This window comes from Ambystoma mexicanum, chromosome 12 (assembly GCF_040938575.1).
Source record: "Ambystoma mexicanum isolate Mex_15411 chromosome 12, UKY_AmexF1_1, whole genome shotgun sequence".
NCBI classification, from domain to species: Eukaryota; Metazoa; Chordata; class Amphibia; order Caudata; family Ambystomatidae; genus Ambystoma; species Ambystoma mexicanum.
This window is the reverse complement of record NC_090936.1, coordinates 259,176,192-259,201,577: the sequence shown is the minus strand read 5'-3', so window position 1 is coordinate 259,201,577 and position 25,386 is coordinate 259,176,192. Positions and strand designations below refer to the sequence as shown.

General features: G+C 49.4%; 1 protein-coding gene across 1 annotated transcript in view; it reads right to left on the bottom strand.

Moving 5' to 3' along the window:
• PIK3C2G (phosphatidylinositol-4-phosphate 3-kinase catalytic subunit type 2 gamma) overlaps window positions 1–25,386 on the bottom strand; it is a 3,221,975-nt gene that overhangs the window by 1,684,042 nt on the left and 1,512,547 nt on the right. Inside the window, exon 15 of the mRNA XM_069628394.1 lies at window positions 25,030–25,157. Within this exon, the coding sequence (XP_069484495.1) occupies window positions 25,030–25,157 (128 nt within the window). The remainder of the gene's footprint in view (window positions 1–25,029; window positions 25,158–25,386) is intronic.

Here is a 25,386-nt window from a genome sequence, read left to right as displayed (position 1 = left end):
ATCGTAACCTCTCAGAGGAGCCTATCCTGAGGACGGATAACCCTGTGGAGAGGGGGCAACTAGCGGCCCGCTCTTTGAGAGCAGCACATAACCTTACAAGAGGGCAGAAGTGGATATATTCCTGCTAAAATTGCCTCAGGACTGGAAAAGCACTCCATGTAGCAGGAGCAAAGGGTACCCTGGCAGACTGGAAACATTTGGGTATCACAGGGGCTTCCCCCCTAAATTATTGATCTATCATCTCACCCACTGGTGGTCATAAACACAACAAACTTGCAGCTCCATTCACATAAAAACAAGGTGGACAGTGAAAGGTCAAGCTACATTCACCAGACAGTGAGAGGGGTCCAGAGTAGACGCGTCACTGAACAGGCAACAAGCCAAGATGGAAGGAACACTCCCCCAGGGAGGAGTCAAATAAACCTCAATATCCAAAAACAGGGGGAAAGACCTGTCAGCACCCTTGAAGGGGTACATGAAACCCTCTGAGAGCAATCTCCAGAGAATGTGGAGCAAAGACATGCTCTCTCCCCAGGGTGCTCAAGGGGGATCCGACGGACCGGATTGAGCTCCAGACGGAAGAGGGCCAAGACCAAAATGTGACACAGTCACTCATCAAGCAATATTTCATGGATTTCGGACACGGTTCAGAAGCAAATGACCATCATGATAGAGGGTCTGGCAGCTGCCCTTCAGGAGATAAAACAAGACGTCAACAAAATGGATTCGGTCAAAATGACAGAATCCAAATGACTTACACCACCAAATTACCAGAAATAGATACCATGAAATGTCCTACTGACTAAATGTTCATAGGACATTTTGCAGTATCTATTTGGTGGTGTAGGTCATTTATTTTGTATTTTTGTTTTGGGTCAGAACAGCTGTCCCTGCAGTGTACCCGACAAAAAAAAAAAAACACTGCAGGGACTGCGGGTGTCCCACCTGCAACACCCTGTTCACTATACTATACAGTATAGTGAACGGGGATTGCGGGGGACACCCCTGCAGCTGACCCAAAAAAAAAAGAAAAAAGGCCCTGCAGCGCCAGTTCCCTATCACGGAAGTGAAAGGGAACTGGCGTTGCAGGGACCAGCAAGACTGAAGGAAAGGTAAGTAGGGGGTGGGGGTGTGGGCGGGTGTTAGCGGCGTTAGGGTTTCTTTATATTTGGGGTTGTTTTACCTTGAATGACAGAATGGGAAATGTACGAACAATTATGAATTACATACATTTCTCATTCAGTCATTTTCGTCGCGGTTATTTCTGCCACAGTAAAACAACCCCAATTAAACAAAATGGAGGAAAGGGTAGATACAAATGAGAAAGCAATGCAGGAGTTGACAGAGGATGCAAGGAGAACGGAGACCTGGGTGGAACAATTAGCAACGGCAACCTACAATTTAGAGCTATAGAAAGAAGATTTGGAGAACAGGTCAAGTAGGTCCAATATACGAATCAAAAACATGCCCGAGACGGTCTCAGACAAGGATCTTGAAGGGGTGGTGAGAGGTATGGAGTACGAAAGAAAAGCTAGAAGTGAAAATCGACAGGATTCATAGAGTCAGCCCCCGTAGAATGGAACCAGGGGCTCACCCCAGAGATGTCCCTGCAGCCCTACAAGACTATAAAATCAAGGAGCAGATTTTGCATCTATCGAGGAGGGCCAAACAGATATTGTACAATGGAGTCGACCTGATGCTTTTTCACAAGTTATCACAGAGGACCCTAGCCAAAAGGAGGAAGATGGGCCCTGACGTACAGGCACTTACAGACAAAGACATTAGATACAGTTGGACCTTCCCATTTGGTTTAGTGTTCAAGTGGAAGAGGAAGCATTTCCGGATCACCTCCTACGAGGAAGGCCTCAGGATTCGGGAAATTGAAGAAGAGGATCAAAAAGCAACACCCTCCCAAATGAATGGCCAAACAGGGCCTAAGAGCTGGGAAGGGTCAACAGTGGTAAAACCAAAGCACAAGAGGAAGGGGTGATACGTATCCCAGCTGAAAGGCCCTCCATCCGGAAGGGAATGAGGGACCAGACTAAATCCAGAGAGAGGTGGAACACCGTGGCACGAAGAGTGAGTTATGGAGGGCAAAACAAAAATTAACCCTGAGGACGAACATAGGAAAGACAGGGGCTCCGAGGGGTGGGAGGGGTTGGAATCTAAAATGGGTTGGGGAGAACCCGCAGTGGCTGAGAGGTTCAAGGGGCTCAATTCCCGAGGAGGAGATTCGGGGGGGCTAGAGGCCGATTGAGTCTGCTCAGCCAGGGGAAGGGAGGGATAGGGGAGGGGGAGAGAGGGTGGTTCAGTCCACCTATGACAGGCTACCAGTGCGCAGGAAGGCCAAACACTATTCGAGAAATGGATAAACTCAAAAACCTAGACATTATTTCTCAGAATATCAAGGGACTAAACTCCCCATTGAAAAGGAAAAGATTGGAAGAGGCCTGATATACTAATCTTGTAGGAACCAATATACAGACCCGGGATAGGGAGCAAATGAAGTTACAAGGCTTCCCCCAAATATATCAGGCCACAGTAAACAATAAGAGGGCGAGAGTGTTGATAGCAACACAGGAAAACCTAGACTTCACTGTGACCGTGGTAGACAGAGATGTCTTGGAGAGATACCTAGTAGTAACCTTAAAAGGGAGGGGGAGGGATATATGATAGCGACTTTACATGCACCCAACAAGGGCCAGGATCCTTTTATTCAGCGCACCCTGTCCAAACTAGAGAAGTTTGCAATGGGCACTATAATACTGACGGGCGACTTTGACTTGGCCTGGTATCCAGAAAAGGATAGATCTATGAAGACCAGGTGGACACAAAAGAAACCATCAAAAGAATCAATCGAGATGGTGGAAAGGCTAGCCCTAGTTGATATATGGAGGGAAAAGCAAGGGGATAGCAATGGATTCACTTTTTTCTCTCATGTCCACAGATCCTCATTGCGTATAGATTATGTCTGGACATCCTTGAAGCTATTGGGATGCGTGAGAGCAATAGAGGTGGGGGCCATAAACCTCTCAGATCATGCACCATTTTCAGTGAAAATCAGGAGGAAGCAGGGACACCCAGGGGTTTGGAAATGGAGGTACCCAGGATTTCTATTTAGGGATGAGGTTTTAAGGAATGAGACGGGATAAAGGCCTTCTTTGAGGACTGTAAAGACTGGTAGGGGGTGTCTGTACTTCCGCTCTCTATATGGTAGAGGAGAGGCACAGAAGACCCCAGCCAAGATTCTCTATTGTGGTAGCAATGGACGAGCAATCAAGGCCTAGCTTCTCAGGAGGTGATGCAGGCTGGTTCTTAAGTACTGTGTAGTCCCCGAACCCCCACAAAGGAATGTCCACACACTGTATTACTGAAAACACAGTCTTTATATAATTAATATTAAAGGGTATTTACACGATCACAACAGCGCACTTTGTACTCGGACATCAATAATGATAAATATATACAATTCTAAAGTGGTACCACTAATGTTATCAGATCTCATTAAAGTGCATCAACTGTACGGTTAAAATGTCACACAGATCAATAACGAGGAAACCAGCAATAAAGATAGGAAGGAACGCAAGATGGTTGAAACAGTAGGCATAATACTGACCCCTACCACGAGGCACAGTTCTGAGTGGAGATCCCCCCACCTGGGCAACCTGTAAATAAAGATATATAGCACAAGCCCAGTCCATATAATATTCGATAGTCTTACTTCTTCCTATTAAGGTTTTACCCCCCCAATGTACCTGGTGGAGTAGAGTTCTCCGACAATGTGTCGACTGATCCTTCTTGAGTGACTCCCTTTCAGGCAGGAGCCACGGATCGTCGAGAGGTGTCGAGGACCTCGGCGTTCAGTGTCGGGGAATCGACCGCCCTTCTTGAGGGCCCTCCCTTTAAGGCAGAAGTCACGGGTCATCGAACGTCCGACGGTGAACAGGTCGAACTACGGCAGGGAAGTGACAGCTTCGTTCCTAGCGGTGCTCGTCGATGACAGAGCGTTGGCGTCCTGCAAGGAAGAGGCGTGCGGGGCACCTCGGCGACGATAGTTCTGGACCGCAAAGAGATGATGAAGAACTATGGCCCAGCAAGGGCGTCGAGTCGTCGGCGTCTCTGTGGTCTTTAGGTGGCGGGAAACCCACCGGTGGATGCTCCTTGGCGCGTCGACGGTCGGGCCTTCTCCAGCAGGAGACAAGCGGATGACGATGCAGGCGAGAGCGTCCGATGATCAATGGAGGTTCTTAGGCAAACGGGAGCGCAGCGGCTCCGGTCGCCGACGGCGGTCGTCGACAGTGGCGGACAACAGTCCGAGTGCTTCTCCGTGGAGTTCCGCAGCAGTCCCTGTATCGGGTCGGCAGCCTGTCGAAGGTCTGTCTACCAGGGAGCGTTGGCAAAGATCAGCTGTGCACGATGGTCCCTCGTAGCTCGGGAAGAGGGCGCCTTACCAGGTCCTCTCTGGGTCAGTCCTTGGAAACACAGCAGCCTTCAGATTGTGAGGGAGAGCCACAGCACTCCTTCTCGTCCAGCGGGGGTTTCAAGGTCAAGCGTCAGTTACTCCAGTTACTCGTCGTAGTGGACTTCAGCTTCTGAACATGATTCCTAGCAGTGAGAGGTCCCCAGATATACTGTTGATCTCCCATTCATTCTGCTGGGTCACACTCAAGCATCCAATCACGACTACGGGCATTCATGCAGGCAGGCAGCCAATCAGGCACACAAGGTATTCAGGCCATTCACTTCTCTCCAGACACTCACAACAAGTTATGTGTATTGGGACAAGTACCGAGCCATTCAACACTCCAAGCTGCATTCATACCGGTTTCGGGCAGGGTTGTCTCAGTCATTGTGTCAACCACCAGATACTAGACACCCACAACACAGAATGCATATTCGTCACACGCTCTATTCACCCAGGTTCCACCCACAGGAGGTACCCACAACATACATCACCGGGAAGGCTCCAGCTAGTCTGGCCGGGCCTTCACAACAACACCATATATGGCATTTCCTCCCAACAGCCAGTCAGGGGGAAGGGACAGAATCAGGGCTTCCCAGGACTTTGGGAAAACAAGTTAATGGGTAATAGAAAGCAAGAGGCCACTGGGGCCATCTTGGTTTCCATCAGGAATCAACTGATCCCAATGGCACGGCCAGGGTATCCCAAAATGGAGGATACTCCGCACACCTGTCAAACTCAGCATGGAGCTGCCACCAGCCCCTACCCTGCTCTGCGGGCCACCCACAGGTGCCCAAAAACATACACTAGGGGCACAGGGTTGTACCTCCACCCATGGGTGCCATAAGGGTATCCCACGCGTCCGTTCACCAAACCAAAAGAGAGCTGCACCACCAGGAGTCCCACATGAAATCCTGCACGGAAAACAGGACAGAACACACGATAAAAAGCAGTAAAGGACAAGGATACGGAGGCCCTGTCCCTCCGATGCATTTCCAGCATCACAAGGACAATAATACAGAGGATACAACTGAGCATACAAGATGGGACACTTAAGGCAACAATTGGGGGGAAAATAATCACAATGAAAGCTCATAGAGACAGGGAACTAAGATTGGTGGAAAGAAATCTGGAGGAAAAGCTAAAAGGAATAATGTCTAAGATGGGCACAGGAGCTAGTGGGGAAACTAGAAAAGAATATAGAGCCATAAAAGGTCAACTGGAACTTATACAAACGAAAGCAGAAGAGAAATCATGAATGTTCCTAAAACAGAAATATTACATCAAAGCCAATACGTCTGATAGACTCCTGGCCAGGATGTTGAGAAAGGAAGACATGGTGAAAACAATAACAAAAATAAAGGTGGGGGGGGACCAGTTTGGAAACCAAGTCTATCATCTGGGAATTCCCAATATTCTATATGTAATTATGTAGCTCAGCCGGCACCAATTTACAAGCTCAACAAGACCACATTGTTGCGCAAGACCTGCCCCGAATTCCTGACCAAGAGAGAGAAGCACTAGAAGAGGAGAGATAACATCGGAAGAGGTGTGAAGGGCTATTATGACCCTCCCTACTAATAAATCCCCTGATTCGGATGTGTTCAGTTCAGAACTCTTATAGGTTCTTCAGGGAAACTCTGATTCCATACTTGGTCCTCTCTTTAACGACATGGAGAAAAAGGGAAAAGTAACAACTGCAATGGAAGAAGCCAAGGTGGTTCTGATTCCAAAAATAGACGTGACCTCATGTGGCTACTATAGGCTGATGGCCCTCATTAACGTGGCCGCAAAGATATACACAAAGGTGCTGATGAACCGGCTTGACCAGATCCTACCAAACATAATTGGCCATGACCAGGCGGGGTTCATTATGACGCATTAGATGAGTGATAATACTAGGAAGATAGCCCATCTGGTAGAGAAGGCAAACAAGAAGAAAACTCCAGCGGTCTTAGTAGCCTTAGACGCAGAAAAGGCTTTTGATAGGGTGGAGTGAGGATTCCTTTTTACAACATTGAACCTCATGAGGTTTGGGGATAAATTCATTAAAAGGGTTAAAGCCAATTATCAAAACCCATTCTTGAGATTAGCATTTAACGGGCAATTATCCAAACCCATTGGGGCCCAGCGGGGTACCAAGCAGGACTGCCCCCTATCCCCACTGCTATATGAAATCTACTTGGAACCATTTATAGCGGAGCAAATATGGAGATAGAAGGGATACCATTTGGATACCATTTGGAGGAAGGATCTACAAGATAGCGGCTTTCGCAGACAATATACTTCTGACTTTAATGAACTCAGGGGGCTCACTTAGGGCAATGTATGGCGAGATCTTGCAGTTTGTGAGGGTGGCTGGTCTCAAAATAAACCCACAAAAGACAAATCTTGAACCTCACAATCCCAAGAGGAATAGAGAAAGGGCTCAAGGCTGCATTCCCGTACAAATGGGTGGAGTACTCATCTTATTTAGGTATAAAGTTAACCAGAACCCTGAAGAAGCTCTACGGAGCAAACTATCTCCCCTGGGTCGAAATACTCGAGAATAAATGAGTTGATCCACTAACGATAACCTGGCTGGGCAGGGGTAATGTCATAAGGAACAAGTTACTTACCTGTAATTGTTGTTCTCCAGCATGGGTCTGGCATGGATTCACATGCTCATGAATATTCCCCGTCGTCAGGCCGGGAATCCTCGGTATAGAAAAAATCAGTATCAGTTTCGTTTCTGATCTGTCTTTCTTAGTAGTAACCAATCACTGGTCTCTGGGTCATACTGCCCCCAGCCAATGACTGCCCTCTTCCTAAGCCCCGCCTCCGGCAGCCATCCTCAGATTTGGTAGCACGTAAAGTGGCAGTATGACCAAGTGAAGAGCCGCAGAGGGGTAGGCGGGAGGGTTCGCATGTGAATCCATGCCAGACCCATGCTGGAGAACAACAGTTACAGGTAAGTAACTTGTTCCTTCTCCAGCATGGGGTCTGGCATGGATTCACATGCTCATGAATAAGAGAATACATTGCAGTACACACATGCACAACCACGGGAGGTGGCAACAGGCTCAACATTAAGCAATACAAAAACTCAACATTCAGCAACTCTTACCTCCTCACCAGGCTCACCTTAGGTGAACAGGTTGCTCAGCACTGCTTGGCCGACCCTGGCTCCTCCCTGGAGTCCCGATCGACGCAGTATAATCTTGTGAAGGTGTGCGTCGACCCCCACATCGCAGCCCTGCAGATGTCCAGCAGGGGAACACCAGACAGGAACGCCGTGGTAGCAGCGATCGCTCTGGTCGAATGGGCTCTCGGATGGCCGGGCAGCTGTCGGTTTGCCAACCGGTGACAGTGCATGATGCAGCCGGAGAGCCATCTGGAAATGGAAGTCTTCGAGAGAGCCTTCCCTTGATTCACAGTCCCAAAGTTCACAAACAGCTGTGACGTCTTCCGAAAACTCTTTGTGCGGTCCGCGTAGAACTTCAGCGCTCTAGCTACATCCAGCGAGTGCAAAGTCCTCTCGGCCAGCGACGAAGGCAACGGGAAGAAAATAGGCAACACCAAGGGTTCGTTGAGGTGGAAGTCCGACGGCACCTTGAGCATAAAGGATGGGTGTGTCCTCAGCACCACCCTCGTGTCATGAAAAGTCAAGTATGGAGGCTTGCAAGATAGGGCCTGGATCTCTCCCACTCGTCGTGCGGACGTGATGGCCACGAGGAAACCTGTCTTCCATGACAGGAACTTCAAAGGCGCCGAATGCATAGGCTCGAATGGGGCCCCCATGAGCTTGGTCAGCACCACATTAAGCTCCCACGCCGGGACAGGAGCCTTCACCGGCGGGAATGATCGGAATAGTCCCTTTCACCAGGCGATGAGACCACAAGGACGCCCGTTCCGTCGTCCTGGTATATCGGGAGATTGCAGCCAGATGTATTTTGATGGAGGCGTGAGCCAGTCCAGCTTTGGCCAGCGACAGTAGGTACGGCAGTACTTGAGGGGCCATAATCCATTTATGTCCGTAGCACTTGAGAGTTGAGGACGCCCTGGCCTTTGCAAGAACCTCTCTGCAGTCGGCCGGGATGTCGTACCCTCCAAACTCTAGTGCTGCAGGAGCCAAGCCTGCAAGTTCAGCGACTCCGGGTTGTGGTGAAGAATGGCACCTCCTTCTCTGGAGAGAAGGTCTGCATCCGTCGGCAGCTTGACTGGTGGGGACGTTGACAAGTCTAGAAGGTCCGGGAACCAGATCTGTCTCGGCCATGCCGGTGCGACGAGGATCATCCTGCACCGGGACCTCTTGAGCTGGTTGATGAGCCGGAGCAGCAACGGCAGCGGAGGGAACGCATAAATAAATAGGCCGTCCCAGGGGAACGAGAAAGCATCGCCCATGCTCCTCGGCTGGGGGAACCTGCTGGCGAACCTCCGGCACTTGGAATTCGTCGCCGTTGTGAAGAGATCGATTTGGGGTTCACCCCATCGTCGGAAGAGTCGATCCACTTGATCCTGGCATAGTTCCCACTCGTGGCACGAGCGCAGCTCCCTGCTGAGTGAGTCGGCGATCGTGTTTTTTATTCCTGCCAGATGAAGAGGCACCAGAAACATCCCTTGGGCAACGGCCCAATGCCACAGATCCTGGGCTTCCTTGGATAGGGCCAGGGACCTGGTTCCGCCCTGCTTCCGGATGTAGAACATCGTGGTGGTGTTGTCGGTGAAGATCCTCACCACCTTGCCCTTGAGGGACGGAAGAAAGAACCTCAGGGCCCAGAACACCGCGCGGAGCTCCAAGATGTTGATGTGGAGAGACTTCTCCTCCGGGAGCCAAAGGCCTCTCGCGTGAAGATCTCCGGAGTGTGCTCCCCAACCTTCCAGGGAGGCGTCCATCGTCACCCTCACCTGGTGAGCTGGGTCTGAAAGTCTTAGCCCGCCGACAGATGGGAGCCGGTACCCCACCACCGGATCGCCTGACGGAACGTCTCGTTGAGAGGGATCCTGTCCTCGAAGCTGCCCGTCGACTGGATCCAGCGGGCGTCGAGGAACTCCTGTAAGGGTCGCATCCGAAGCCTGCAAAGGCGCACCAGATAAATGCAGGAGGACATCATCCCGAGGAGGGATTTGATAGATCTTACCCTGGCCATGTCCGTGGCCAGCAGACACTGCACCTTGCCCAGAATGGTCCTGGTCCTTTCCTCCGACGGCGAGGCCAGCTGTGACACTGTGTCGAGCTTGGCTCCCAGAAACAGAGAGACTTGCGACGGAACCAGGTGGGATTTTGGAAAGTTGATGGAGAATCCCAGGTCCGTGAGCAGCTGGACGGTCTTCGCAGTGTGTTCCACGGCAAGCTCCCTTGTCCTTGCCCGGATGAGCCAGTCGTCCAGGTAGGGGTAGATGTGGTGAACACCCTGGGTGCCGACTTCAATCCGAACGGGAGGACCTTGAACTGGTAGTGCTGCCCTTGGACCACGAAACTGAGGAACTTTCCGTGTCTTTTTAGAATGGGGATGTGGAAGTACGCATCCTCCAAGTCCAACGACGACAGGAAATCGCCCTCCTCCAGCTGTCCCAGCACATGCTGGAGGGTGACCATACGGAACTTCTGTGCCTTGATGAACTTGTTCAGTCGTCGTAGGTCCAGGATGGGGCGCCATCCTCCTGTCTTCTTTTTTACGAGGAAGTACCTTGAGTAAACTCTGGAGCCCCGAAGCCTCTATGGGACGAGCTCAATGACACCCTTCTTGAGCATCGCCCTTACTTCCAACAGTAGTTGAGGGGCATGATTTTCCTTCCTGGCCACGGGTGGAACGCGAGGGCACTTCTTCTGAAACTCGACTCCGTGCCCTTGGGCCAGGGCGTCCAGCACCCAACGGTCGGTGGAGATGGACTCCCACACGCTGACGAACCTCGCCAGTCGGCCTCCCACTGGGGTGCTTCGGCGGGGGCCCGACCCCACAGTTAGTTCAATCTTCTTTGGAGGCCGCCTTGCCTCCTTGACCTCCCTGTCGACAACGACGGGCACCACCTGACTTGCCGCGTCCCCTGTAGGCTTCCTGGGACGAAGATCTTGCCACTTGGCGGTACGTGGAGGAGCCACTGTCGGATCCCTTGGAGGCACCCTGTCTGCCTCCGGAGCTCCGAAAGGACGGCCGTAGTTTTTGGAGCACTCCCAGTGCCCGGGCAGTCTCTGTGTCTGTCTTGATGTCCTGAAGGGACTCATCAACCGCCTTCCCAAACAGGTTGTTCCCGTCGAAGTACATGTCCAAAACCTTGGTTTGTACGTCCTGGCGGAAATCCGTGGCCTTGAGGCATCCTCGTCGTCTCAAGCAAAGGCCGTTGCCCAACTGACGGAAACCTGTGTCGGCAATGTCCGTTGCCACCGTGATGGCGTGGTCCAAAGCAATCTCCCCCTCCTGTAGGATTTCAAGGGCCTCAGCCCTTTTGGCATCTGGAAGGAAGTCTAACAGAGGGGTGATTTTGAACCACAACTCCCAGTCGTAGCAGGCTAGGATAGCCAGGGTGTTGGGCGCCTTGATAGTCATCCCTGCGGATGAGATGATCCGTCGTCCCATCGTGTCCAACTTCCTGCCCTCGCCGTCCGGCGGGGAAGTTGATGTCGAGGCCGATGCCCCCCCAGCTTTCTTCTTTGCCGCCGCCGAGACGACCGAATCCGGGGTAGGTTGTGCCCGAAGGCACAAGGGGGCAGCGTCGGGGACCCGGTACTTCTTCTCGTACCGGTCCCTCTTTGCCGGCGGCATGGCAGGGTTCTTGAGGAGGGCGAGCCCATCATCCCAGTTGTCATCAAGAAGCGGTACGGCGAGGACCATCTTCCTTTTAGCCTCGCGCCGTTGGTAAAGGAACCCTTCTTTCTTCTTTTCTTCTGGGCAGAGCTGAAAAAGCTCGGATGCCCTGGAAATCATTACATGAAAGGATCCAATCTCGTCGGGCGGGGACGCCCGAGCAGGGGGCAACAGGGGACACGTCCCTTCGTCGCCTCCGTCGTCATCTGTACCTGTCGTAGCGGTGTCCGTGCCTGTATCATCCCCGTGGGTAGTAGACCGGGGGAAGGCAGAGCAGGCCGCAGAGGTGGGAGAGGTGGCGTAGGATGCGTCCTCCTCCTCTTATGCGGTGGACTCTCCGAAGGTCCTGGCTCTGGTTCCCCCGTCTGGTCTGGCTCAGGTACCTCCGTCGGGGGAAGGGGCAACCTTGTCCTTATCTCCGAGCATAAGGACTGCATCGCTGACAAAATGGCCGCCGAGGTGTCCTGCGGCACCGGAAACGACAGGCGCGGGGCCTCTTGAGGAGCTTTGTCGGCGACACCGTCGCTCTCGTCGTCGCCCTCGTCGGGATCCCTCCCGATGGGCTGGGCCTCTTCCACGACTTCGATGAGCTCTTCTTCAGAGGTCGTGTCCATATCCACGATGGCCACCAGCCCCTCCCCCACATTTTCCAACAAGGACTTCGTGGGGGTCCTCTCAATGGGCCTGAAAGACGACTCCCTCTGCCGGAGCAGGGAGACTCTGGGTCCTGAGGGCGTAGACTCCACAGGCTGAGCCAGGGCCGCAGCGACATCCTCAATTGAGGTCTTAGCAGGGTGAATTAAGGCCATCACCACCTTCTGGACGCCTAGGGCCTTCACCTTGGGGGGGGGTCCGAGCCTCGCTCCCCCTCTGCCGGAATCTTCGAGATCGACCGGGGCCTCTCCAGAAGCTTTGCCGGGTTCTCGGACTTCCTCTTACCGAGCCAGCGTGTTGGCTCGTGGTTGATGGCGCCGGGGAGGATGCGTCCTGCCTGGCAGCCAAGGAGCCCAACCGTTCGGCGCTCCCGGTGCCCGCGGACTCGCGGTGCTTAGCCTTTTGTTGGGCCCCCTTCGCCGGGGTGCCCTCACAGGACTTAGAAGACCGCTCTGACTTCTTTTTCTTCTTCTCGCCTGACGGGCTCTTCCCTTCCAGCCAGTTGGCGAGACAGAGGTGGTGATCCTTCATGGTCCGTTCCGACATGTTCCCACAAAACGCACAGTCCTTCTCCGTGTGCGTCTTGTCCTCATGGAGACAGTAGAGGCATAACGAATGCTCGTCCTCCTTGAAAACATTCTGAAGCTGGCATCCAGGGCAGGTCCTGAACAGCTTCCCGGGCGTCGAGCTTCCTTTCTCCTGGGCCATGTCCGGGGTATGCCTCAGAACTTCTGGAATCCTCCAAAAGCGTAACTCGACGAAATCTTCACCCTTGAGGGGCGTAGAAAACTCCGAAACGGATCCCCGTTGATCGGATGTAGAAACGGTGGAGCTTGAGGCTCTATTTAACCGAAAAATGAGAAAAATCTCCTGAAAAAGCGCGAAAACGCAGCAAAAGCTCGAGAGCTACAGCACGAGGAATCCCAACACTTGAACGTGCGGTAAAAATCTGAGGATGGCTGCCGGAGGCGGGGCTTCGGGAGAGGGCAGTCATTGGCTGGGGGCAGTATGACCCAGAGACCAGTGATTGGTTACTACTAAGAAAGACAGATCAGAAACGAAACTGATACTGATTTGTTTCTATACCGAGGATTCCCGGCCTGACGACGGGGAATATTCATGAGCATGTGAATCCATGCTAGACCCCATGCTGGAGAAATATGGTTATTTTACCATAGCTGCTGTATTATCTCTCGACTCTTCCTGTCCAGATCCCGAATTCCTTTTTTAGAGCTATTCAAAAATATACAGCGAGGTTTGTATGGAACAACAAATGGCCAAGGATAGCTATCAGAGTTATGATGATGCCTAGAAACAGAGAGGGACTGGGGGAACCAGATCTTAACGTGTACTTTATGGCAAAGCAGATTAGGATAGTGAGATACTGGATGAAAGATGACCGGGGTAAGCAATGAAGGGCTATGGACGAAGCTATAATAGGGTCCAACCTGGAGGAGGTACTTTGGAAACCATGGGTGGACACACCACAAAAGATGTACCTCAGCACGATACTGACGGTGGGAGGGGATGCTTGGGATGAGGCATTGAGGTGGGCTCAGCTCTCCACGTTTTGCTGCCTGAGTAGGGCTCAGCCAGCTGGTTTGCCTCAGAAGGCCCCCGAGGTACAGGAGAGCATCGACTCATGGCGCTCGCCCCACGGCAGCCATCTTGGAATCCTTTGTCTGCTTTTTATTGCTTGAAAGTTTAAGAATCCAGGGGTTCAGAAGCTTCAGCAGAACTTCTGACATTTATAGTCTTGCTCGTTTTCTTCCCTCCTACCGCCTGACCAGGGTGATTAAATTCTACAGGGATGTTGTATCTTTTCCCTTCACATTGTGCTGGAGGGTTAGGAACTTCATATCCTGGTAGAATCTTACCCACATCCGCAAGGACAGGAAGGGAGGCCTTAGACCTATTCAAACTTTAATGTGCTGACCTCTTCATATCCACAAGAGAGAAACAGCCTCCGCTGCAGGCCTGCTTGAGGCATTGGAGGGCCTTACTACAGTAAGGTCAGGCTGCGAACCCAGATTTATGATTTCCCCATCATCCACTATAATATGGCTTGCCTTCAATTCCCTTTACTAGTTTTCATCCTACTAAGTAGAGGCTTGGAATTAGGTGGCGCACTGCCCGGATGGGTAAGTGTAGGCTCAGTGTCATGTAACAAGGAGGCCATTTCCTTAATTATAGCGTTCGCTTCCTCAATATGTGAGGATGAAACAGCCGATCTTTTCCCAGACTGTGCATTGGGAGGGGATTTGGTGGCCTTACGCTTAGTTATACTTAAGTGCATCACAGCCCAACAAAAACCTCTTCCTCCAATCAATCCCTGAAGTTATAATATACATCTTAAAACCCAAAACACCCTAGATATAGAATAAAACACTGGGCCTTAGGCCCAGTTGACCTAAATTACAGCACCACTAGATGAAACAATACACAATAAAAGAAATATAACAATATTCGAACAACAGAACTCCAGGCCCGCAGTCCCAACAATCCGGGTGAGAAACGCTTGACTGTCATAGAAACTCACAGTACCTCACAATAGCTCATAGACCCCAGAGCGATTGGGTAATAAAAGCTTTCCGCATATTGGAGAGGACAGTCAGAAGCGGCTCACTCTGCCCTTACAGGCAATTCAACTGGACAAAAGACCACAGCCTTGACCAGACAAAGAAATGTTCATGGAACACAGGCAAGCGCTATGCATTGGAGTTCATAGAGATCTTAGTTTCTGACTCACAGAGATCTTGGAAGGATAGGGAGTGGCAGGTGAAGTTTACTTCAAGCAGTAACAGTTAACCGCAGACAATACTGGCAGGCCAATCACCATATGGGAGGATGTAAAATAAATCGCTCACAGTAAGTATAAAATACAGCTCAGGCACCTCGCAACCGTTGGCTCCAAAACAGCCTGTAGCTTTTAACAGCTGTTAGCCCTTTGCAGTGACAATAGCGGCAAATCGTGCTATTGAACTAAGATGGATTCTTTCCAATCAAAATAGTGCAATTATATTTTTCTATCCACACTATCATTGCTTGCACTTAAGCGAATACGCCCAAACATGCATTGCAGTCCCATACATTCTTTACATAGGATTTAATGCTTGATTGCCCTGCAATGTGGTCATCAATACTAAAGATGGCACCTTTGAAATACATTGCTTGTTTAAGTGTGCCCTTCAACAGATAACCTTTCAAGTTGCTACTAAAAAGAGTTCACAAACATTATTTTTCTATTTAACTTTTCAGTGGTTAATCTTTACTCTGAGCCTTGAGCGAATTTATTGGCCTGACTGTCACGGGCTGCACTCTGTAAGCATAATTTGTCAACAATCACTCAATCAGACTGCTTGTAGGCAACAAGTCCACGTTCAAGGCCAAGATTAGTCTATAAATAAACAACAGATGACAAGCACACAAAGCACTGGTTAACACAGTAAAATACAAATTAGAGGGTTTGAAGAAACACAACCATGGACATGTTTCCCCATAACATTTGGACCATCAGTGAGATTTAAATACACATAGAATTTTAATCCCAATGGGCCTCATTATGACCCTGCCGGTCCGGAAACAACAGTGTTAGTATACCTGCCTCCACTGTTGTTTCCGGACTGGCTGATTCTGAGTTCTGCAGGCGGGAGGTGTCACTCCCGCCAGCTCTGACCTGGCAGGAGTAACGCCACCTGTCTGCAGGCGGAAATGGAAACATCGGCTCATCATAGACGGAACCAGTGTTTCCATTGTCCCCATCCCCAGGATTTACGGAATTCCGCCTCCGGAATTACCGGGTCACCAGGGTTGTAATGCCCCGGCAATCACGCAGGCGGAATGGTATTTCGGGTCCAGCGGCAGCCTGCTGGTTTTCCCGTCATGGCTACCGCCAGACTCGTAATGAGGCCCAATGTCTTTTATGCACTACTTGTGGTGAGATTGTGATTCGAGGGCAGAAGTGCCTTTCAGACATACTGATGCCCCTACTTACGTAAGCAAAAGCTTTAAGCAAGACTGACTCGTGATTCTTCTTTTGGGGAAAACCTTCACCTTTAGCTCCATTTATTTAATTCGTTTAAATGAGTGATCCTTTAAAAACTAAACAGGGCTGCACTGTTGAAAATACAAGTCACTGTTATATCTTAATGGAAATAAGATGTAAAACAACATCCAACCAGCAGACAATTGTCTTTTCCTGAAAAGGGGAAAAGTAGCACTCATAGAATCCGGCCAAAGCATACTTGAACTCCCTCTTCATCTTTTTATAGCTGGGAAAAAATTGTTGCAAAATGAAGTAGAGGGGAAAGAATTGTACTTTTTAACTATACTTAATGATATTCTATTATGGCACTAGGCAAACACCAAATCTACTTGCATTGAGCGCACAAACACAAATTTGAACATACCACAGTAAAATATAACATGAATCATATCAAGACTGCACAACAGGACGAAAAGTAATTGATTGATTTATTTGGTCGAACAACTTACATCATTAGTTTTGACTAAATAGTTAATGAGATAGGGTCAGAGACCTGTCACTGTCAGATCGGATGGGTTCCCCCTCTAAAACTGGGGCAGGAAGTGTCCCAGGGTGTTTACTAGCTCCAGTCCTGACCAGAGGTGTGGTATAAGACTTGTGAGGTTCTCTGTCTCTGTCCCTTCTACCTGGGCCTGTCTAAGTGAACTAAGTACCATCTCTTCTTGCCCATACCTGTTGTGTACAATGCTGACCAGTCCCTTTCTGTTTGTCCCATAGAATTACATTAGCCAGAAGGCTTGGCAGTGGAAGAAACAGCAAGCATGGAATTGACTACATCATTAATGAGGCTCCCTTATCCAGCGCTGGTGTACAAACAAATTCTGAAATGTATTATATTTTGAGCAACCCACTATCGCCAAATGCTAGAAAACCTGCAAACTAAAAAAGGGTCGGCTTTGTGAGAAACCAAAGGGTGTCTCACTTGGTAGTCCCCAGGGATCTCTCTCTCAGGTGGCCAGAGCACGGGCAGATCCTTTGGATCCAGACCCTGGGGGTGGACCAGTGCGGGAGGATCACCTGAGTGGGGGGTCTTCAGAGAGTGTGGGTGAGGCAACCGATGGTGAGATGCAGTAAAGCGTCGAGATATTTCCCTTGGTTTTTCTCACATAACAGTTTTTGTGTTCGGGCTATTTCCACCCCAAGGTATTTCAGACTGGTTCCGGGCCACTTGCACCCACACAAGTCAGTCAGCTCTGTGGTGCTTGCAGTCAGTGGGAACAGTTCTGACGTCGTTGTATTGATTTTATAACCCGAATAATGTGTACATTTAGTTACTTCATCCAGGAGTGGTTTCATGTTTAAATTTGGATTCTGTATATACAATAAGGCATCATCCGCATATAGAGAGATTATTTGTGGGGGGCCTGCAATGTGTATCCCTCTGTTGCTGTTTCTATCTCTCATCGGTTGTGCCATTGGTTCAATTGTCAAAGCAAAAAGGGGCGGTAAGAAGGGACACCACTGTCCAGTGCCCCTGGCCAGTGGGAATGGCCTGGATATTAACCCGTTGGTGCAGACTTTCGCTGTCGGGTTTGTATAGAGCAGTCTAACGTACCATCTGAAGCGACTTCCCAGTCCCAAGCGTCTTAACACAGAGAACAAGAAGTTCCAGGACACGGAGTCAAACGCCTTTTCAGTATCGAGTGAGGCTGCAATTACGGATGCTTGCGGTTCTATCTGGGAGAGGATCCCAAATAGTCACCTGAGGTTAAGAGCCATGGATATGCCTGGGATGAAGCCTGATTGGTCGGGGTGGTCCATCAGCGGCATGTATGGAAGAAGCCCATTGGTGAGAACTTTGGCCAATATCTTTGCATCTAAGCCACTTCCCTCCGCGATTTACTTGGTTTCGGAGGTACTAAGATGATCGCCTCAGACATTGATGGTGGGAGGTTACCATTGGCATATGATTCCTCCCATACTCTAAGCAGGTACGAGGCTAGGATGTCCTTATATGTTTAATATAATTCCATCGTCAGTCCATCCGGTCCAGTTCTTTTACCTGACGCCAGAGAGGCGATGGCTTCTTTTATTTCTTCTAGTGATGCTGGTTTTTCTAGTGTCTTGTGGGCTTCTGTAAGTATTGTATCTTCTAAGTATTGTCTCTTCTAAGTATCGATCCACACTCTCCTGGGTGAAGGTGTCTGCATTAGCGTATCATTTTTTGTAGTAGTTCATGAAAGCTGCATTAATATCTTCAGTTTCTTTGGTTAGTAGTTGCTTCCCATCATCTTCTATGCCTATTATAGTCTGTGCACCACGCTCGGCCCGGATCACCGAGCTAAATATCGCCCAGGTCCGTCTTCCATCCAGTATCAGCGAGCTTGCACTGGTAACGTATTGAGTTGTAGTTCCTGGTCTGCTAGTTCCTGGAATTTTGTTAGGTTCCCTTTAAATATTCCCAGGACTGCCCTGTCCCTTGTATTACCATATTCATTTTCAAGTCTGCGTAGTTCCTGTTCTGTTTCCTCCAGTTTTCACCTAGTACTCCTTAGGATTCCGGATGCGAGCGAGATCGCTGTGCCCCACATCCACACTTTGAACGTTTCCCACACCGTTGCATGTTGTGCCCTCATTTGTTTAAAAAAAATGCCTCAATATCTATTCCCAAGGTAGCCGCTAGTGTGGCGCCTAAGTGCTGATCAGGACATTCTCCATAATGGTTGGGGTTTGGGCGTCATGTTCGATATAATGTGCATTGTGATTGGGAAGTGGTCTGACAGGGTGGCAGGAGAATCTTGCTTCCCCACAACCAGTGCATCAGCGTTGCTGACATCAGCCAGTAGTCTATCCGGGATATTGCATCATGCACTGACGAATAATATGTGCATTTGTTTACCTGCGGGTTCACCTCTCTCCAGATGTCAACCAATTTGTATAAGGACCTTATTTGTTGTATCGTATGGGCAGTTGCTGTGAGTCCCTGCTGCCTTAAGCTAGATCTCTCTCTTACTACATCTAGTATTGTGTTAAAGTCTACCCCCCCAAATTATGAGACCTCCCAGGTTTTTTGTTAAATTCTTGAAATCTGGGTGTAAACGGCAGAGTCATCGATGTTTGGACCGTATGTGTTCACCAGTGTTATTCCGTCCCCAGCTAGTTTGCCTCTGATAATGACGTATCTTCCCTCTGGGCCAATGTGTACGTCGTCGGCTCTAAAAGCTAACGACTTATGGATTAGCGTGAGTACCCCCTCGAATGGGATGAGTAAGCCGTATAATGTCTTGGTCGTCCCATTTGCATGCAAATCCCTCATGTGTGGAGCTCAGCGGGTGCGTTTCCTGTAGTATGATAATCTTGGGGGAGTGTCGCTCTGTGTATGCTTTGATCTTCCTGGCTTTAAAAGGGTTGTTAAGGCCCAATACATTCCAGGAAATCAAACCTAAAGGTTCACCCATTTGGTTTTAGTTGATTTCTTGCCGTCCCGTACCCATGTATTTTCAGAGCCGTGTGTAAGAGATATTTCTCCATTTGTCCATGTACCTGTCCGACAACTTTTGCATAACATATCCACCTCCTTTCATTCCAATGGGGCATACCTAACCACCCCTTTGGGGTTACTTTGCCCCCAGCACATTCAACATTGTAAACTTAACACTCCCTCCCACCCTAACTTGATGATGTACCCGTTGAGTAACCATGGACCATCCCAGGGGCACGTTGCTAAATTACTTTCGTTTGAACTGACATTTTTGCACTTATCCATTAGAGCTAAGGATACAGTACGTTGTCCGGCTCAGTCGCCGGCTGTCTCCAGTCTGTCTTCTGCTCTCGGGTCGCGGTCACCCCAAAGGGGCGAGACGCGGGCGAGGAATGGTCGCCTCCACATAGTTCATAGTGTCCGTAGGATTCTCAAAATGATTTGCTCTCCCACCGTGTTGTATTCGCAGCTTCGCCAGAAACATCAATACATACGGGACCTTTCTCGCTTTCAGTAGCCTTTTCATTGGATCATAGGTTCTCATTTGGCCTTGTATGCCGGCTGAGAAATCTGGATATATGTGCATATTGCTTGCCTCGTAGCGAAGGGTCCCCTGTTCTCTTAATAGTTTTAGGATTAGGTCTCTGTAATTAAGCATTTTAGCGATGACTGTGTGTGGTGGGTTCCCCAGCCTCAGAACAGGAGCTAGGGTGCAGTGTGCCCGCTGTACAAGGAAGTGGGCAGAGAAGGTGGCTGGTTCGAATAGGGTTTAAACTGTGTCTCAATAAACAGCTCCATTGGGCCTCTGCAAGCCCTCTCTGGCATCCCGACTATGCGCAGGTTGTTTCTTTCTTCGTGAGAGTGATTCGAGGTCCTCGCACTTTCCCTTCACCTTGTTGAGTTCCATCTTCAAGCTGGCAATGTCCCGATCCTGTTGTGATCTGGTCTCTGCTTCATTTATTCGCCAGCTCTCCTTCTCCAGTCTGGATTTTAGGGACTCCATGGTTGCAATAATGTCATCTAATTTCACGTTTACCCCCATGAATCCACTTTGCATGGTGGTCAGAAGGTGATCCTCGCGAGCGTTGCTAGCCATGGTCTCTGAACTGCTGGCCTGCAGTGCGTCAGTCACCCCTTGAGCGGGGATCTGTGAGCTAGTAAAGGAGTCCATTGGGCCCTTTTTCTTTCCGGCACCTTTTGTCATTTTTTGTTTCGTTGGAAAGTCAAGTGTGCCCGTGGTCGCTGTCGGCCTGGACTGCAGTTGTAGGCCAGCTATACGTTTTGTGATGTTGGGCTTCTGTGAGCCCCTTCGCCGTAGGAGTATGCGCTCGGCACTATAGCCAGTTCCATCACTGTTGTATATTAATGATAATCCTATCCTTCTGATCCTCTGTACAATTTGAGATCTCTTTCACTGGGCAAGATGGCTTCTATGCTGAGGTCCTCTGGGGAGAAGGTCTTGTGTGTATATGCTTCTCACTGTATTGTGTCAGACCTCCCACCAGCACGCAGTATGAGGCCTCTGGGGTTCGCCTTCAATCCCTGATGCCTCCGGGTCTGGTGCGCAATACAAATAACTTAATGGTATCAGACACTACGTCTCGGGCCCTTCTTTGACTTTTGTGGTCATAATTGCGGGTGGGGAGGCAGGAGCATGTGTGTGATCCTCGGATCTGATGTTGCACGTGTGGAGGTATAGTTGATTCCGTGTTTATGGGATCTCCACCTGCCACATCCCGAGTCCAGTGGTTATGGGCCACAGAATAAGCATATTGCAGTGCTGCGTCCCTGTAGAGCCTTGGTATCCTTGTTATTTATTGCAGGTGGTTGCCTTTGTTGTTAGTTTCCCTGCCAGCGGGATACAGAGTGTGGGGTGTAGGGGACAGCCCGCACAACCGGGGTCACCCTCTAGTTGTGTCCAAATGGGCTTTCAATTCAGGAGGGGGAAGAGGCCACCTGTAGGTGGTGCTGCCTGCACACACCTCCGTGGTCCCTGGTGGTAGCCTCCACAAGGCCCCTCACACAGCGCGTCCTCCAGCCCGATCTCTACGACGAGCTGCTCTGTCCACCCCAGACAGAGCGCCAGGCAAAGAGAGCGCCCCATGTTCCAGGGATGGTCTAAGGGTGCAGAGCGGTTATGTGTTGTCCTGGAGTCGGAAGGGGGAGGGCTAGGGTTGAACAGGGGAAAGGCCATCTACGCCTCCTCCACTTATGCTCTTGTTCTCTGTGTCCAGGTAGTCCTTGCCGCCGGGACCCTCAGGTGGGACAGACGCTGCCCGGGGCAGGGGGGTACCTTAGGCACCGGCTTGGTGGAGGCTCCAGGTGTCTCTTCCTACCGGCTTAGCTTGGGTGTCGGAAGGGGGCACTTCCTTTCTCCTCCCCCTCACGGCCTCCGCAGCTTCGGCCTCAGTTCAGTGTGCACCTTTGCCTGCCAGATGTCAGGGGTGGCCTCTGGGCTCAGCACCAACCACAGGAACTTAAACCCACTTTATCTACGCCGTCACTGCAGCAGGAGGAGCCAAATTCCACCTGCTGGTGCTGTGGAAGAGTGGCTTCCTTACGCTATTAAAGTTTCCAGCAATTGTGAAGCGCTTCAGGATATTTAATTCACAGGAAGTCGCCTGTTGTGGGGCTCCTCAATGAAGCAGCCATTTCTTTCGATTGTGCCACCCCCCCCAAAGTCCCCCCCCCCCCTTTCTACACAAACACTGGGCGACTGAGGGTAAAAAGACTAACACTTACATATCTCATTAGACATGTCAGGCAAAGTCAGGTACTTGACTTTAATCAACTACATCTGATGCCCATTTCTCTCCCAACACGGATAAAAGGTGTAACATAGAGACATACTGAGCAAGGTGGAACACGAGAAGGAGCAGATCTTCCGGGGCAAAGGCGACCCCACTGGAGCAGGAAGACCGATCGAGTGACTAGAGCAAAGAGTAGCGAAATCCTGAAGTTCCCTGCAGGAGGTCATTGCCACCGGGAAGCCGTAAAGGAGACGCAGAGAATGCCAAATCGCAGAGAAGAAGAAGCCTGCATTGTGTTTCAAGGACGTCAGCGACCCTTCCGGGTGAACAACAGAGTTTGGTAGGTGAGGCCAAGCCAAGAGACACTGGGGCAAATAAGAGAGGGAGAGCTGGAGTGAAGGTTGAAGTGGTCCTGCAGGGGTCTATAGTAAAAGCCTTGCAAATATGAAAGTCTTCGACATCAGTGTAAGGTCCGAGCCCAACTGAGGGAGACCTGGAATGTGAAATAAGTTAGGGGGAGAGAACCCCTACCGAATGTGAATAAAGCTTGGAGAGGGGAACCCCTGCAAGTGCTGTGATTGAGAGGTCCGAGCCCGGCTGAGGGAGATCTACATTGAATCAGGTACTTTTTGGTTGCAAGGTCAGAGCCTGACTGAGGTTTGACCTATGTGAACTTTTGTTGAACTGTGAACTTGCAGAAAGCCAGAATAAGTGACTTTAACGTGGAAGGCCAAGCGGCCTCGACCCATCTTTTGAACTGCCTTTTTTTAAATAACTTGAGCCAGAGTGTGTCATCCTGGTTACGGGGGCCGCCTTACTCCATGTTGTCCAACATGAGGGGAGAGGTGAATCAGCCACCTTGATCCATTATGTTATAACACTGACTTTCCTTTACATTCACATTGATCTTTGCACACTTTTTGTATAAGAGATAGGACAGGCATTAGGCTTTTGTTAGTATAGGTCATTTTGATTTCACAGACTGATTAGCACTGTGTTTTCTTTATTATTTGATGGTAGAGACAACTCACATCATAGCTATACGGCAAAGTAGGAGTTTTTCCAAACCCCAAGAATTTAATAAAGGTTTTGAAACTTGTAAGTATTGTGTAAGTCTCATACTTGTGATACCATGCCTCCCTGACAGTTTACAGACTGTTACATGTGTTTACATACCTGTAAGCCAGTGGTTGGTCCGGGAAACCATCTGAGGGAGAGAAACAATGGAAGGGAAGGATAAAAAGAAACCTGGAAGTCAAGACAATGTGGATCTTCTGGTAAGGTCAAGGAAGGAGAAGGAGGACAAACGACCAAGCAGAGGAAGGACGATGCAGAGGAGCATTATGAGTATTGCTGAAAACACACTTTCAGCAATACTCATAATGCTCCTCTGCATCGTCATTGTAATTCTTGTGTCAGTCTCATACTTGTGATACCATGCGTCCCTTACAGTTTGCAGACTGTTACATGTGTTTACATACCTGTAAGCCAGTGGTTGGTCCGGGAAACCATCTGAGGGAGAGAAACAATGGAAGGGGAAGGATAAAAAGAAACCTGGAAGTCAAGACAATGTGGATCTTCTGGTAAGGTCAAGGAAGGAGAAGGAGGACAAACGACCAAGCAGAGGAAGGACGATGCAGAGGAGCATTATGAGTATTGCTGAAAGTGTGTGCAAGGTGAGGTATCGGTTAATGGGAGAAAATGGTACTTGGGTGTGAGTGTGCAGACACAGTAAGTGGGCCTAGCAGAGGGAAAGTAGGGGGTGAATGAAACTGAGTGACAAGGTGGCTGGAAGAATGAAAGGAGGGTGACTGTGGGAGAAAGTGTAGGTGGAGTGAACTGAAGTATAGGAGAGAGTAGCAGAATAGAGAGGGGAGAGTAGTATCATGGAAAGGGGAGAGTAGTAGCATGGAAAGGGGAGTGTAGTAGCGGGAGAGTAGTAGAGTGGAGGGCGAAGAGTACAAGTAGAAAGCGAATAAGGGTAGGTGTATAAAGAACATCAGAGGGAAAATGAGGGAAAGGAAGATTAGGACATTGGGGTGAGGAGTACTGGAGTGTGCCAGAAAAGGAAGAAACTTTTTGTGAAATTGTTTCCAATGTGAGTGGATGGATCGGATATTTGCCTTTTGGCCATCTCCTTTAGTCAGTCCATTATTAGATTGTAATATTTACCAATCTCTAGTGACCATCTTGGGGTTTAGGGACACCTGGAAGAGGGAGAGAACCGGCCAGGAAAGGGAGGGAGAGTGAGAGACGGCCCATAGTGATCTCCTTCTCAATAATTGCATTATAAACCGTCTTTGAGAATTGCTACGGTCTTGAGGCCATCTGTGACATTAAAGTGATATGGTATCGATACAGATAGAGTGTTTCACAACACTAACACTTCAATCCCAAAGACATTATATTACCAAAAACATATATATTGTGGCTGTGTTAATCGTCTTTCCTTTCACCTGGTTAAAATGTATTCTGACCGCCCACTTTTGAATTCTGTTTGCTTCCTGTACCAATGTTTCCCTTTTCTGCCAGCAATGTTATAAGTCACCAGTAAAATGCAATTAAGTGACAACTTGCCATTGAATGAAGTGACAGCTTAGGCAAATAACTTTACTTCCGAACTTGATGTAGAGAATTGAGAATGCCTGTTACCTAAATGATGCCTAGATTGTAGCTTCGAAGGCCTCCATCGCTTTAAGACAACCAACCCCTCTTCTGCACAAGTCACTTCCATTAGAGGAGTAACTGACAGGCGAATATACATCGCTGCAATTATTTTCAGTTCAGGGAGTGCTTGACTGATGCAAAACTGCTTCTACTTTAAAGGCAATGATTACTCAGAAACTATCATTAGAGTCCGATCTCCTCCTACTTGTCTACAGCAGCAGGTACATCCGGGGAGTTATACTTACAATAAAAGAGAAGGTTGCCTCTGTGTCAGTTGTTCTACATGCTTGAAATACTCATCCGTTGGCACATTGTTTCGTTTTTGTTCAAATTCTGGCTTTACGAATCTGTGCTGCATTTCTGGAAAGGTGATCTACAAGACAAAATATTCCTGAACACTTAATTTGCATAATTACAACACTTGATTTTTCACAGGTTCCATTCTGCAAATACTCAATTTTTTTATACATACAATGCTGTATGACAATACTTTTCAAATTCAGTGAAATTGACAATTCCATTTATTTACTGTACCATTTAAAGGTGGTCTTGTTAATGGACCTCCCTCATGCACATTGCCCAAATACATTCATAGTGTTCTG